Source organism: Cheilinus undulatus, linkage group 20 (assembly GCF_018320785.1).
Source record: "Cheilinus undulatus linkage group 20, ASM1832078v1, whole genome shotgun sequence".
Lineage (NCBI taxonomy): Eukaryota > Metazoa > Chordata > Actinopteri > Labriformes > Labridae > Cheilinus > Cheilinus undulatus.
Genome location: NC_054884.1, coordinates 28913673 through 28929386, shown reverse-complemented (window position 1 = coordinate 28929386; position 15714 = coordinate 28913673). Strand labels below are relative to the sequence as shown.

At 41.7% G+C, this 15714-nt stretch overlaps 1 protein-coding gene across 1 annotated transcript; it reads right to left on the bottom strand.

Moving 5' to 3' along the window:
* Positions 1-368: 368 nt before the first annotated feature.
* med1 (mediator complex subunit 1) lies at positions 369-15475 on the bottom strand. The gene is made up of 16 exons (XM_041815782.1): positions 15311-15475; positions 13041-13147; positions 11505-11583; positions 11122-11176; positions 10716-10848; positions 8789-8817; positions 8571-8642; positions 8150-8224; positions 7783-7943; positions 7535-7646; positions 7229-7353; positions 6992-7119; positions 5626-5827; positions 5437-5532; positions 5171-5276; positions 369-5087 (listed from the first exon to the last, which is right to left on the bottom strand). Exons 1-16 carry the CDS (start codon positions 15429-15431, stop codon positions 1250-1252), a joined length of 5439 nt encoding a protein of 1812 aa, XP_041671716.1. The 5' UTR covers positions 15432-15475; the 3' UTR covers positions 369-1249.
* Positions 15476-15714: the final 239 nt, after the last annotated feature.

The window sequence follows — 15714 nt, the reverse complement described above, 5'->3', positions numbered from 1 at the left end:
ATGCATGCTGCATAAAAGTTGCCAACACTGCTGATTCCACTGCTGAAGAGTTCAGAACTCTAAAGGCATTAATGTAAGCACAAAAACTTGGGGCAGTGCTCCCAAACGTTGTGGCAAATTCCTTAAAAATGGAATTATGCCCATATCAAACATCTCCACACAAGCTTCACTTAGTTTGTACCCCTTTTTTATAACAATGTTAGATCATCTCACATTTCTAACAAACTGTGGAAAATATCATTAGTGGTAAAGGTAAGGACTTAATCATTAAGTAGTTGACAGCCAGAAGTCAATATCAGTAACAAATCCCCAACCTAACAGCACAAAAAAAAAATGCTTTTAAACAATTTGTCACTATTCTGTAATGCAAATTGTTCCAGGAAAGACGCTGATGTATTTTCAGATAGTGGCCCTTCCTAAACTTTTTCAGTAAATAGATTTGAATGGTTAAAACATTACCAAAAAAGAAAAATCCTAGGCTGCAATTCTAAGAAGACAGTGGTGGGTCCTGAGATTCAGTGAATGCTGAGAGAAGATTAATCAAAATGAGAATCTTTGCTACTACTGCTAAATCAACAAAATCCAAAAGTGACAATCAGATTTTGCAAGAAATTATATTTTTATTTCTACACTCTAACAGTTAAAAAATTACGGGCTCTTACTTTACCTCCATTCTCATTATTATTGTTGCAGTCAGTTGTACCTACACTATTTTACAGTTTAAAATGTATCAAAATTTAAAAAAGGAAAAAAAGGCAGCTCAACACTGTACCCTTCTTGTTTTACAATACTCCAATTTCTTAAATAAAAGATGATATACATATTTTGAAAAGATACAGTCATGATATGTTAACTGTATGTTATAACAAGAAGGGCATAACAACTGCTTCACTGAGAGAAAAACTGAATATCATTTGTAAAGTTTGACATAATTGGAGCAACTGAAAATGCTTTTTTCACAAGACATGTCCTTAATGAAGTCCATTGAAGTTCAATTTAGGATGAAAAAACATGACAGTATGTTAAACAAATGACATTGGCATCCAAATTGTCTCATACAACATATCCAGTCAGTACACTGATTTTAAAATACACAAAACAAGTCAATGATCATAAAATACTCAAACATTTCTTTAATCCAGTTCCAATTTGCATTTAGGGTTGAATAAATACAAGTTATTTTGTATGTTAAAAAGCATGTTAAAATGGTTGGGGTCAATAAAATAGTTGTTTATGTTTCAAAACAAAATTAAAGGTTGCCAGTTAATGCAGAGTCCATGAGGTCATCATCTTCATTTCTCATGTACACTGGACTGGACCGTGATGGGCGCTCTGAGCCAAGCATAGACATAGAAGAATCTGATGCAGAGATGGGCGACCGAGACCAACTGTCTGCTTTTATCTGATGAGAGGACTGTCCAATAGACATAGAGGACTTCTTCTTCTCTTTGTCTCTGTCCCGGTCCCGGTCTCTATCCCTCTCCCGCTCCCTTTCTTTTGCCTTCTTCTTCTCCTTCTTGTGTTTCTTGTGCTTCTCGCCTGAGCTAAGGGGAATGGAGCTCATGTAGTCCTGAGGGGGAAGCGGGCGAACGGCCTGGTCGTCATCCGAGCTTGGGCTGTTTTGGTGGGACTTCTCGGCTACAGAGCTGCTCCCAGACTCACTCTCGCTGTCGTGGTTCAGTGGGGTGTATCCTGGAGAGCGGCTGTGGCTCGGGGAGGAGCGGTCATGCTTGGGGGTGGAGCCACTGAAGAGGGGGGACGCTTTGAGGCTTGAAATCTGGGGTCGCATAGAATCACCAGATCCCTCCCCTTTCTGAAGGGTCACTTTGGCTTTGATGCTTGGTGAACCACCATCTGGTTTACTAATGATAATTTTGGCCAGACCAGTTGTTCCTCCTGATTTAGAGTCCATCTTTTTATCCCCACTGTTGCCCCCAGAAACAGAAACCTTTGCCTTTGCCTCTTTATCAGACTTCTCTCTCTTATAGTCCCCGCTTTGGGAAGATGAGCCATGCTTGGACTGGCTTGATGATCCACTACCAGAAACATTTCCAGAACCAGCACCACCAGAAGAAGATCCAGAACCAGTTCCACCCCCTGGTGGCCCTCCCTCACAACCATCTTCCCCCACTCCTCCCCCACCTACACTCTTCAGTTTGTCTATAACTGCTGTAAGGGAGGGTTTCTTGTTCCGACTGGGAGACTTCCCTTTGGCATTGGGGTTATTTGCATTATTTTGACTGCCACCTCCACCACTTCCGCCCCCACTTCCTCCACCTCCGCCTCCTCCACCTCCACCTCCACTGCCCCCTCCTGACCCTCCTCCCCCTCCACTTCCACCTCCACCTCCATACTGAGACTGGGAACCTCCTGAGACATTCATGGAACCAGAGGAGGAGGAGGAACTGGAGGATGATGAAGATGTGGAACCAGAAGAAGAGCCCCCACCCATTGGCTTCTGGGAGCTCATTCCTCCACCAGAGGACTTGGACCCTCCAGAGCTACCACCTCCGGAGCCCATTGGCGATTTAGCCTTTGAGGAAGGAGGAGTTCCTGGAACCTGTGACTGTTGCATTTTCATAGGAGAGGATAATTTATCTCCAGAGCTACTGGAGCGGGAGTGAGAAGGGGATATGTTTGGCTTTATGTTGGGATTCATTAGAGACCCAGGAGGCTTGCCGCCCTGTGGCTTGCCCTTATTACTTCCAAGTCCACTTCCACTAACTCCAGACCCTGACAACCCATGTTTAGTAACAGAGGAGGATCCTGGTTTCCCAACACCCATTCCTTGGGAGGAACCTTTAGACTGGGAAGTCCCTCCTCCTACTCCTGTACTCCCGGGCTTGGAGCTGCCCCCTTGTGTTGATGAACTTTCCTTGGACTTGATCTTCCCAGAGGAGGATGAGTGAGAGTGATGGCTTTTGCTACTGCTTGTCCCCCCGGCTCCTCCTGAGCTACTAGAGGCTGAGCTGCTAGAAGTGTACCCACTATGGGACGATGTTTTTCCCCCAGTTATGGTCCCCTTTTCAATGTGAATAGTGATTTTGGGAATGGGAGGGGTTGCACCACCAGGTGGAGTTTGTGAGCGTCCTGAACTGCCAGGAGACTTGGAGCCCCCTCCACTTATGCTTCCACCAGAGCCTGAGCCACCACTAGGGGGTGTATAAGGTCTCCCCCCTGAACTGTGAGAGGGTGATTTTCCATCAGGGTCCAGCTTTTTACGTTTTGGAGGCTTTTCTTTGGACTTTCCCTCACTGGAAGGGGTCCTGCTACGTTTGACCTGTTTGCCCTCGGATGAACTGCTTCCCATCCCTATCCCAGAACTACTTCCTCCACTTCCCCCATTCTCGTCCTTTGACCGACTGAGTCCCTGTTGTTTTACTTTGGGTTCAGAGCTTTTGAAGTCACCAAGACCCATAATGAGAGGGCTCTGAGACCCTCCACCATGTGTGTCTCCTAAATCAGGAGCTTGCCCCAAAAGTGGTTTACCACCACCATTGTTCCCTCCAAAGACTATCCCTCCAATATCAAAAGGGTCCTTAAGTGAGGGCTCTGGGGTACTCTGTCCATGCGGAGTTGGATTCTGAGGTGTTCCTGTTGGGGTATTCTGCTGGCTACTCCCCCCAAAACTTTTGACCAAGTCCATGTCTCCATCTGCACTTGGAGAGCTGTCGTCAAAGTAGTTCTGGGAGAAGCCCTGGCCTGAAGTGAGAAGGTCAGGGTTGAAGTCAGCAGCATCAGGAAAGAAGTTGGTGGAAGAAGAATCGCTGGTGGGAGTGGCGGCAGTTGCAGCTGCCTCGGCTATCAGATCAGCAGCATCGGTGAAAGGATTCTCATTGCTGTTGGTATTGAAAATGTCTGCAGAGTCGAACACTGCGCTACCCTGACCTGAGCTGGAGGAGTCACGGATTGGGGTACCTAGAGGGCCTCCATCATCCCCACCACTGCCAATTGGGTGCTGCCCATGGCTGCCTTTCCCTGTCTGCTCAGGCAAATCTGACAAGATTTCAGTGATATCAGGTCCAATGCTATCAGAGCTAGAGAGCCGAACTATACGGGGTGGTACAGAACCTTGTGAATGCTGTTGCTGTGACTGGGAATGAGATTGTGAATAAGGCATGCCAGGGCCAGAGGGTGGTGTTCCACATTGGCTAGGTGCTGGAGTGATACTATGGGGTGTATCTAGCCCATCTCCAGCCAGGTTTACATCAAAGATAGAATTCTGAGATGCATCCACATCCATAGAAAGGAGCTCACGATGAAAGTCATCCTCATGGGTGACTTGATGGTGCTGGTGGTGCAGTGGCATGGAAGATGATTGTTGTGGTTTCATTCCCATACCAGTGCCTGCACCAGCACCAACACCTGCGCCTGGCAATACACCACCTTTTTCTGCCCCTCTCAGACGCTTTTTCTTCCCTTTACCTCCAGGGCAGGTTCCGCTCATACTATCAGTACGTGGAGAGCCAGATGATGAATTCTGCCTCTCCAAGGGACTTGAACCATACAGGGTTGCAAAATCTTGTGTGGGGTTGTCTTTTAATAAGTTCATCAACATAGGATGGTTTTTAGTGTTGCTAGCAGGAGAGGATGTTGGGGGTGGTGTCTGATGGGGCTGTGGTGCATTCTGGGAGCTGGGACTAGAACCCACACTTCCAGTTATTTGTAGCAGACTTGTCAGAATTGGATTCTGGGTCACTTTGTTATAGTCATCTGTGTGGCCTTGACCAGCCTGTTGCTGCTGCAACTGTTGCTGGCCAGCCACCCCTCCTTGTGTTGGACACTCTCCTTGACTTTGCCTTTCAGCTCGGGACATCCCAAATAAGGAAGTAATTGGACCTGAAAAATTTGGTCCCCCAGGGGGCCCTCCTCCTGTAGGTGTGTTGCCCCCAGTGAGCCCAGGTAATCCCATAGGGTTAGCTCCTTCACCTGCAGGCATGTTGTAGGTGGGACTGCCAGAGGGAGGCAGGTTATTCTTCACCATAATTTCCACAGTCTGTGCAATTAATGACAAGGCTGGAGTGTCTGCCTGGATGGTCTCTGCTTTCCTTCGAATGGCCCGCATGGTTACTGGGATCGACATGCATCTGGGAAGTGGAGAAATTGCTTTAATATAGTATCAGCACAGCCAAAAGTAAGTAATGCATTCAGGAGGAATTAAAAATCCTACCTCTGGACCACTTTAGTTATAAACTCATCAGTACAGATCAGAGCATCTGACAGTCCTTTGTACAATTTACAGGATACCTGTCTGGAGTCAATCACCTCCATTACCACTAAGGGAAGGAGGCCAGAGTGAAGAAAAGACTCAGGTCAGTCAAGGATAGATATTGCAACTGATTCCAAAATATGGTTTAATGACTTTTGCTCAAGAATCATTCTAATCAATCACACCATATGATGAAATGTTAAGTTTTACAAAATCAAAGTGCTCACCACAGACTAATGACTCATTGACTGGATGCTGGAATGAGACGCTGAAACTTGAGTCAGTCAAAGGACATACTTCAAACTGCAGAAGGCCTGCTGTGTCTGAATAAACAAAGGCAAAAAAAGTACACTTAAAATTTGTCTACAAAAAAAAAAAGGTTTACAAACACAGTCAATCAGAAACCAGATACTTACCTTCTTTGATAGAAGTCTGTTTCACACAGCTGCCAATCAAGGTGTTATAAGCTGCTTGATGCCGAATTATGTCCAAAAGGGTTGGCACTTGCGCTGGGTGACGGAAGGGAATCTTGGATACTAATGCTCCTTGAAGAGAACGACCGTCCTGGACAGGGGCATCACCATTCAGAAAGTAGCAGTGCTGCTGATCAGGCAATACCTGTCGACGCATAAAGACAGCAGTATTTAAAATAAGTGTTGTTTAGTCCAGTGTTTACCAAACATTTTTATATACTCTTGTCCCACTTTTTTACAAGATACAGGCCATTGCGACCCAACAACTTTGTTTTCCGTAGGTTATTGCTTATGAAGTCTGTCTTCTGTGCTGTCCTGGCTAACTGGTTGAACTGATGACTGGTACTAGCTAACGTTAATCCCAGACTCACTTTGGCTCTGACCTGGTGCCTTCTGTTCTACAAGCCTGGAAGAAGTCACTTCACCTCCATTACATAGGCTTTCCCCATGGGCCTTCACTGTCTGTCTGGTCTGAAACTTTTTTATCAGTAATAAATGTGATGATAGCCATTCTGTCATCCAGTGGCTGGTAGAGTCTTGTTTTGTGTTTTTATTATGGTAAGGCAGGGGAGTGTTATAGGGAGCCCCCCCCCCCCCCCCCATGTGGCTATAATGTGTACTGCAAACATAAATATCACAGTTACTACTATGGCAAAGAAATTCTGAGAACTCATTTGGCAACCCCAAAAAATACATGTCCTGCGATCCAACTGTGAGTCCTGACTTTGGTAATGCGTGGTTTAGAACCTACTTCTTCTATCTTATTTTGAGATACACAAATTGGCTTAGCAACAGTATTAGTTGATATTGGCCTGGTCTACAAACATAGTCCATCGGCTTCATGATGTGGCATGAACAGATTTCAATGTTAATTTGTGGTTTCCAATCAATTCCATGCAGACATCTGGTATATCTAGCTGCTGGACAATATGAGAGACTTTTATAGGGAATAAGATGTTAGACAAACTGTGATCTGTCATCGTAGTCAGACATGACAGAAAATGTTGGCATACTGGGAGTCTTATACCAAAAGCAGTAATGACAAAACACTGGTACTGCCACTTTTTAATTGTTTCCCCTTTCCTTTAGAAAAATGTAAGATGAATGAAGCCATCTTAAACAACAATTAAAATGGCTCACAATAAGCCAGACAATTCAGCCGGTTTACACTACAGTAGGTGACCTTCTTTGACCTATTATACAACTATGATAAAACAATACAACAGAATGCACTTAGTACTTGCATGTAGTTACAAAGTGAATACAACTAGAGAAAGTCAGCATTTATGTTTTGTATTTTTCCACCTACAGAATAGAAGTGCATGTTGTGTGGTGGCGGTGGCACAGAGCTGTCCTCCTCCAGAAGCTGCCGCTGGCTTTGAACAATCAGCTGGTAAAGAGGTGAGAGATTTGGGGGAGTTTCAAACACTGGGATGGCTGTAAAAAGGCAGAAAAAAGTTTAGTCAAAACTATCAAACAAAACAAGCATAATCCTCTAAGTAAAAGTTTCTGACTTCAGCATAGATTATGAATGAATTAAACTCACAAGTGGCATTGCTCATCCTCTGAATAAAGGACAGAGAGAAAGGCATGGGCCGGTTCATCTTGAGGAAAAAACATGCTGGCAGGTCCACACAGTTGGAGTTGGTCACACTGGAAAAAGAGGGTGTCCTGAAAATCATCCCAGAAAAGAAGTCATCAGCTTTCTCTATTCTTAAACCAGGAGAACCATCAGATAAATGTCCATTTTAATTAAGGACACAGCCAAGAATGCTTATTTGATGAATCTCGATTATCCTCTTTATGCAGGACTTGGTCAGGAACCTTGAAAAGAGAGCTACAATTTTCTTACCCCTTGTTGTCCACTGGGTGGGATCCAGTGATGAGTGGAGCAATTGGAAGCTTGTGCACTGCAGAGGTTCCCTCGATTGTCACCGACACACTCACACCCAGAGAGCGTGGGACTAAGGATATTGTCAGTGTTCACACAAGGAGAAAGGAGAAAGCAGTCAGACAGCAATGGTCAAGGTTTCTTTCTTTCTTTTTTTAACAAATAATGAATCACCTTTAGACAGATACAAAAGCTTTCTCTAATCTTACCATTGTCTGTTAAGTTGAGCTGTGAGCCCACCCCCTCCTCAAATACGTCATAAGGGGACACATAACACTGCAGAGTAACAAGATGGCCACCACTTCTTGCTGTCAGCAAGCCCACACTGCCATGGAGGATAGTCTCCACTGCAGTAGCACTGGTTGCTAATCTAAAAGACACAAAAAAAGAATTTAAATGAAAAAATACAGATGACATACTATTTCTACAACTGCGTTCCAGCAATTGCAATGCAAAAGGATTCTTAAATAATGTCCATGGACCTCATTTCCCCAAAGTATGAATGGAATTACCACCTACTTTTTGCTCATAAATTTGCAGCCCAAAGCTAGTATGTATGTGTGCAAATTAACTTACTTGAACATGTGCATCATCTTGGTAAGGTCCAGCTCCAAAGACTGCAGCGCAAGATACGTCTTGGTTTTAAGCTTACTGGAACAGAGAAATTAAAGTTATATGAGAAGGCTGATCAAAAAAAAAAAAAAAAAAAAGAAGTCAATGGGGCATGTGTGTCCTTTGAAATGCTTAGATTTGGGGAAATTGTTTGAAAGAATCTGAGCTATTTGTAGCACTAACTTCAGTCAAATCAAAACTGAAATGTACTGTTTTGAGTTTAACAGATGCCTCAGAGAACTCAATATCTAGAACAGAAGAAGGATTTGGCTTCAAAACACAGAAGCAAGAGTGGCTTCCATTGGAATTTGTGGGAGGAAAAAAGTCAGAGCAATTCTTCGCAATTTTAGCTCAGTAAAATCCCTATGCCCTAAATCCAACTCACTTGTCTCCAGGGAGCTTGTAAAGTTCAACCAATCCTCTCAGATGCTTGGAAAACTCTTCAAAGTTCTTCTCCCTGGTGTGAAACAGCAGAGAGGTGGTTTAAACGGCTTTCAGAGTAAAACAATATTTCTCATAAGCATCTGCCTCATTCTAAAAAACAAAACCCTTCATTATAGCAACACGTGGGAGTACATAGTGACATATGTGGATTCTTCTTACCTCAGATGCTGAATCAGCTCAGGACAACTCTGTAACAAAAAAATCAAAAAAACATCACAAAAACTTCTATGGCATTGCCTCCTTCAAATTCAAAGAGCAGAACTAAATAGAGGAACAGGTAGTAAGCTTTACTACATTCAGCGGATATACAGTGCTTAACAAATTTATTAGACCCCCTGTCATAAAAACGGGAAAACATAAATATTTTAGAAATCTCTCAAAGACTTGTTTAAAACCAAAAACTAAAACTAAAACAATTTTACCATTTTGAACAGGAATGAGGAATTTCAAACTGAATCCACCTTTTTATACCCAAATTTGAGCTGGTTCACTGGTCTTCTCTGAGAAGTCAGAAATTAATCAAGCATAACATTCAACCACTAAAACTCATTCTTCTGTTCAGGAATGCAAGTAAATAACTAAAATTTGACATATCAATCAAGAAATAATAATGTGCTTTACTATTTTTTCAGTTTGTTTGTAAATCAGTCAATTTGAAAATTAATGGATAACAACAATAATTACATTTTAGCATTTAGAATATCATTTGGGTTAAAGAGCTTCTTCATATTGGTGTATTAACCATTGCAGAAACATAAAAAATGATTTTGGTAATTACCGATGCAGTTAAATTAGAGCAACTGTGGCATAAACCCTTACTTTGGGTGGTGGTCTAATAAATTAGTTAAGCACTGTCTATTCAGGTACAGTTGCATTAAGATACCAAGTTGATTGCACCTAGTACATACCGCCATGCAATGCATTAACCTTCAAACCCGTTTTCAGTGACGACTGTCAATCAGACTTCTCTTTCTGCCTCTTTTGCAAACAACAGTCTATACATCCCTGATGAAGGTGACACTGAATACTATATGTATTCAGGCTAGGGACAACAGAAATTACTAGGGGTGAATTAGCCATGTGTTAAGTGGCTACCAGCTATTTTTTAACAGCTTTCCCCTCCGTTTTGTCATAAACATGCTTTTAGAAGAAATTTTAAAATATTATTTAGCAATTTAACCTTGTGGGGTAATGATTTGATAAACATGACCATTAAATTTAAGATGACAAGTTACGAGCAAGTCATGGTGCGTCGTCACATTTTGCTCTTCTCCTTTTTCTCTTCTTTTTTGTAGTAGAACATAATAGAAACCAAAATGGTACTATATAAAAATATCATATGGCAGCTACAAGGCCAGCTTTGATTAATGAGCTGAGCCAAGTAACCCGGATTTCCAAAAAGCACCAGAATTCCCATCACTGTGAACAAGTTGGAAAACTGTAGAACAGAACAGTCTTCAATGTACCCTTAATAGCTACAATCCAGGACAGTATGAGTGAGGAAGACATCCTAGACCACCTCTGTGTACAGTCTAAGCTACTGGAATTGAAATCATCTTCACAGAGGTGCAACCACACAAAGTATAAAGGTTATCAGCTTGGCATCCAAGTGCCAAAAATTGAGTGTATGGCGTTAGTTCCAGCAGGCCACATAATTGAGTGCCACCATATATTTGAGATCAGCTGGCTCCTCGTCAGCTGACAACCAGCTGATTTGCTCCACGCACACTTTTGGCTAATTGCACTCATGCTGCCATATTTAAACTGCTGTAGCCTAGCTATGCTTTGGGGCTCCTTCTGCAAGCTGCTTTTTGCAACTCCGCTCCATCCCAGCTCCTCCTTTATGCTTTATCTGACTTAATCAATGTCGTTCTGTTGTCATTAATGCCTGCTCTGGGTTTACTGCTGCTTCTCTCTCTTCCTCAGGTTTTCCTTATAATTCATAAACCGTGTGCCGAGTGCATTTCTTGGCAAAGTGATCCTGACTGAAATGGATCTGTGTTAATGCCTATACAGTCATAAAAGTCCTACTACACAATGATCAACTTTACTCCTCTTTGGCCAAACTTCTTGAAGTCAAACTAACCGTTGGGTTTTCTCTCTGGTGAGCCACCTTGACATCCACTAGCTGCCCACTGGTGTCCAGCTGCACCTCCACATAAAACATGTCAGATGTGATGTAACACTCTGTCCCTGATGGGCTGAGGTGTGAGCCCAGCCTGTTCAGACAAATCGAGACAACAGAAAATAAAATGTTAGTCACACTGAAAAATGGGCTAATCACATTGAAGAATGAAGCTATAGAAACCCATAACTGAAGTAGAGGGAAAGTACGCCTTTTCTGCTAGGGAAAAAAGTCATCATCAAATCCTCAACTTGACCTCCTTACACTCTCTATAGGCTTCTACTTGCAGCCAGTGAAAGTCTCTTAATCAGTCATAGTTGGTGGATGCTAAGTGACAAAATGCAAGCAAAAGGGATTAAGAACTTACATGTTTTGCCGAGCAATGGATTCCAGGCGGTCTGTCATAGAGGGCAAGGATGAGACTGAAAAAAGACAGAGGATAGGTGAAATTTTTAAATAAGTAATAATAAAGCTCTGTTTTCAAAAAGTTGCCAAGTGCAGCTTCTGTTAGCACACATCATATCTGTATAACATTAAAGCAAAAGTCAAATGAAGTGCAATCAAAGATGGCGCAGTTAGAAGAGTATAAATGTTTACTTTAAGTTTGCCCTTCCCTAGCATTTTGATTAACATAAACTAGAATATTCAACAGTTAATTTTTAGTCTAGGTGATAGAAAAATGGCAATCTGTAATGGAAAATGCTGCCCTGCTGTCTCTTGTGTTCCTGTCCTTCACATTTACAGTCTCACCTTTCAGCGCTCTCTGCAGGGTCTCTAAGCAGGAGAGCAGGAGCTGGTGACCTGCTGCGTTCATCACACCGCGTTTCTCCTGGGACACAGCATGAAGGAAAACAAGAATAAGACAATAGAAGCAAACAGATAAAGTGCTTTATCCACAAGATTTGACTTTCAGGTTTGTTATTTAGCTTGCTTAGTGTGCACAAATGTTTTTGACATTTAAAGGTCACTACTGTACTTTTGCTTAAGTTATTTAGGTAGAAAAAAATCAGTGAAAAAATGAATTAATTGCAATAAATCTGCTAAAGGCAAGCTGGGAGTTTATCCAAAGTCTAGGACAGATGACATATTCTAAGCTTGATTATAGCCCAGTCCAGCAGTTGTAAGGCTTTGGGACCAGTCATCCCTTAGAATCAATGATTTATCTCATGTAGTGTGTCATGGTAAATGACAATCAAGACTATGCCTGGGATATTTCACAACCTTTAGACATAAAGTCTTTCCATCAAAGCAGTGATGACCAGTGAGAGCACAGAGAGCTCTGCAAATGCAAAAGTCACAATTGTGAGGAAACCAAATGGCAAAGTGAAATGGATCTCTGAGACAGTGGGAGTTTGTCAAGCTCTGGCAAAAACATCCATGTCTGCATGATGTGTCATAGAGGGACTGTCATGACAGACTGAAGACAGAAACACTGGCGAGAAATAGGGGATGTACTTCATCAACCTGGTGAGTAACCGTTATTAGCTTTAGCATTAAGCTATTATGCCATTCGTCATAGTGTCTGGATAGATGAAGTAAATACATGTTTATTTACAGTCTTCTTTCATATTGTTGTCTAACCCCTCTTCCTTCCAATGCCATCATATTGGTTGTCATTATTAATCATGCACCCCCCTGTCAGTCAAATCATGGCCCAAAGTCATGGCTCTGTGAGTACAGAATATAACACAGTGACTACTGTAACAAAGAGATCGTTTTTTTCTGACCCTGGTTTTAGTTGTTGGAACTGCAGAGTGATCAGATGAGGGATCCTCTAATATACTTTGTAAGATTTACGGCTGACAGTACTGTGTCATTCTAGATTATATGTACTTTTGTTGAGTTTTTAGGATTCCAAGTTTAAAAGTATCCCTGAACTAAAAGCTAAAATACTGAAGCATCATTTTCACAGCAGGTTAAGGGCTATCATGAAAAGGTTCCTGTAACTTCAGCCTTTGCGCAGAATTGAAGATGACCGAATGTTGAAATGCATCTGGCCTCTCACTAATGGTTGAGTGAGAATGGTCATTCAGTAGAAATTTTTGAGTGAATCTTATTGCTTATGTAAAAATACGATAAAAAAGCTTCCTCTGCAAACTTGCCCTTTGAAAGCCTCTGACTACAACAGTCATATCCTGCCTATTGTTTCCTTAAACTTAACCTCATCTAACTAGGGCAACACCAGAAGTATAGATCCATGTCTAGAAGTTGCAGACCTTTAGGAAATCACTGGTTTAAACAGGTACATATATGAATATTTATGCAGAAAAAACATTACTGTCTTACCATGGCCTGACGCACAACCTTGGAGGTCTCTTGCCATGGCCGTGAAGCATTGTGTTTGGCATGAAGCCTCTCCAGCAGAGCAGCCATGCGACTCTGCTTCTCGGCTTCTATAAAATGATGATATATGACAGTTAAACATTATGAAAGTAGGGGAAATGTATTGTTGGTAGCTGTAAAAGATTTTCACAGCCTCATGACAGCTATTCCATGCCCTCTGTTATTTTCCCAACAGTCTGTTTGCTCTGTCTCTCTTTCTCACTGATACAGCACTGTGCCAAAACAGCAAATCATCATTTGACTGTCACAAGTTTCAAATATGAGAAAATCTAATCTGATTACAGCAACACAGTTGTATCACATAAACATCCTTTCTCAACCACAGGACCCACATAACTGAAAAAGTAAACAGGATTGCAACATTTAACAATATATGACATTAAGATATTTTTTGTTTACTTTCATTCTCAGCTGCAGACAGACTGTCATTTAAGATGCACAGGTTGTAAAAATCAGGGCTGATACTGATATTTAACTATTTGGTCAAAGGCAAAAGCCAATGTTGTTTAAAATTACTTCTGTTGGTGTGGCACTCCTGCACAAGAAAGTCTGGCTGCATCTCTGTGATGCCTGACCATTATAAAAAATCAGAGTTTTTCCAATAGGTCACATCTTCTGACCAATAATAATGTTTTTCTAATTCATCTGTTAAAGGTGCAAAATGTTGTGGGCTGGTTTAGCTCAGTTGCTAGAGCAGGTACCCATATTCAGAGGCGGTAGTCCTGGTCGCCTTCCTGTCTCTCTTCAGCTATCCTATCTGAATAAAGACAAAAATCCCTGAAAAATAATCTTAAAAAATGCTTTATCATATCAACAGAGATAAAAATCTGTACTGATATTCAGGCTATAAGTATCTACCTACATCAGCTGTAAATTTTGGCTGTATGGACAATTAAGTTTGTGGAATTCTAATCTTTTTTTCCCGTCATCATTCCTTACATTTCTAAAGTGAGTTTTAAGGACTGCAATTTGTTAATTTGTTCATCCTAAAACTTTAAATTTTGTGTTGTGAGGACTTAAGTTTTAGGTGTGAACTACATTTAAAGATCGGTATCAATATCAGCTAAAATCTATTTGTACCTCTAGATTGGATATGGGCAAAAATCAAATGTTGTGCATCCCTGGCTGAAAACAATGTTATACTGATGCATTGCTGCATGCCTAGTTGTCATTTTGTTCAACATGCTGCAAACTGCAGGTTTCAAAAGATAAACGAGTAGAGTCAACAAGTCATTAAAATAAATAACATCGTACACTACACTAGAAATATCATGAAAATAGAATTCAGTGCAGTACAGATTTTTGTGAAGACAAAAGTTGTGTCCAAAAGTAAATATGTTACTCTGTCACAGTGATAATAAAAATGGTCAAAGAAACTGAGAGCTAGAATGTTTGAGATATTATTTTGTCTAAAATGTTGTACACTGGTCAGCTGGTAAGATCAGATGTGATTTAAAGTGATATGTGACAGGTATTCATTCACATTTTAGTCACAAATCACAAAACGTAATTGACCTATGCTCAGAAGTATTTGCCTTTTAAGGAAGTTTCCTATCAGTGAGGTTGGTCAAAGCATAGGCTAAACAACAAATGGAGGGTTAAAAAATTAAAACGTCGTTCAACCAGATCACGTGACATCATGTTATAGTATAAATGAGGTCCACCTGTGTCGGTGTCCGTTTGGTCAAACGGTGTTACTGGCACGCGAACAGATGTTTTGATAACATCATCAAGCATAACAATCTTAACAGTCCCGCTGCTTCATACTTTAAAACGGTGAGTTTCCAATTTCCACTGATATTGGAAACAGTTGTTAAAACAAAGGCAAGGTTTTTTTTTTGTTACTTTTTTTAAGTGACTTTTGAGTGACCGTTTATGTAAGTTTGGACTGTTTAAATAAAGTTGGCGAAATGCTAACAGTAGCCGTTTATCAGTAAGGAGCTAGCCAGCTGCTGCCTCAAACAGACAGACAGAACACCGTGCCTAGCTCCTAAAACACAAATAAATACTATTAACACTGTGAAGGTATTAAAGGTGCCTTTAAATTACCAAGTTAGTACGACATAAGCGAAAAACTTTGCTTAGCGGCTGTGCTGTACAGTATGTTAGCAATTAGCCGCGGTTAGCTTAAGCCTTCGTGTCCGGAGAGCCAGACAGTAACAACAATGAAACATGAAAAATAGTTTTAACTAAATCCCGGGGCACATCCCTACCTGTAACCTCCTCGGGCTTGAGTCGGTCCCCATGAGACTGGTTCCCCCCTGGTTGAACAGAGAGAGAAAGTTCCCTCGCAGGGCTGCTGCTCTGCACGGAAACACCAGGCCCCGCCGCCATTGTCCCCCCGGTTGCTGTTTCAGTTTCCGCGCTTCGACTTCTCCGCTTCACCATCCAGGCTTCCGTACTCACTGTACACAGTAAGCCGGTAAGTGACAAAAGCTTTTGTGTTTCCCTGTTTTTGCGCCCAGTTCTTTACTTTTTGCATATGAGTTGTCTTCTGCTTGTGTTTTATTTTCGTTCTCTATATTAACCTTTGCAAAAAAAGTCAGCAGGACAGGCATTTTAAGGATAAAAGTGTGGTTTTGACCGGTTTGATGTGCCACTTTGTGTTGTTCCTACC

Coding starts and splice junctions, on each gene's coding strand:
- med1 (XM_041815782.1), bottom strand. CDS start 15,431: ATGGCGGCGGGGCCTGGTGTTTCCGTGCAGAGCAGCAGCCCTGCGAGG. Junction 10,849..11,121: donor TCCATTGCTCGGCAAAACAT/GTAAGTTCTTAA, acceptor TTGTCTGAACAG/GCTGGGCTCACACCTCAGCC. Junction 7,944..8,149: donor AAGATGATGCACATGTTCAA/GTAAGTTAATTT, acceptor TGTGTCTTTTAG/ATTAGCAACCAGTGCTACTG.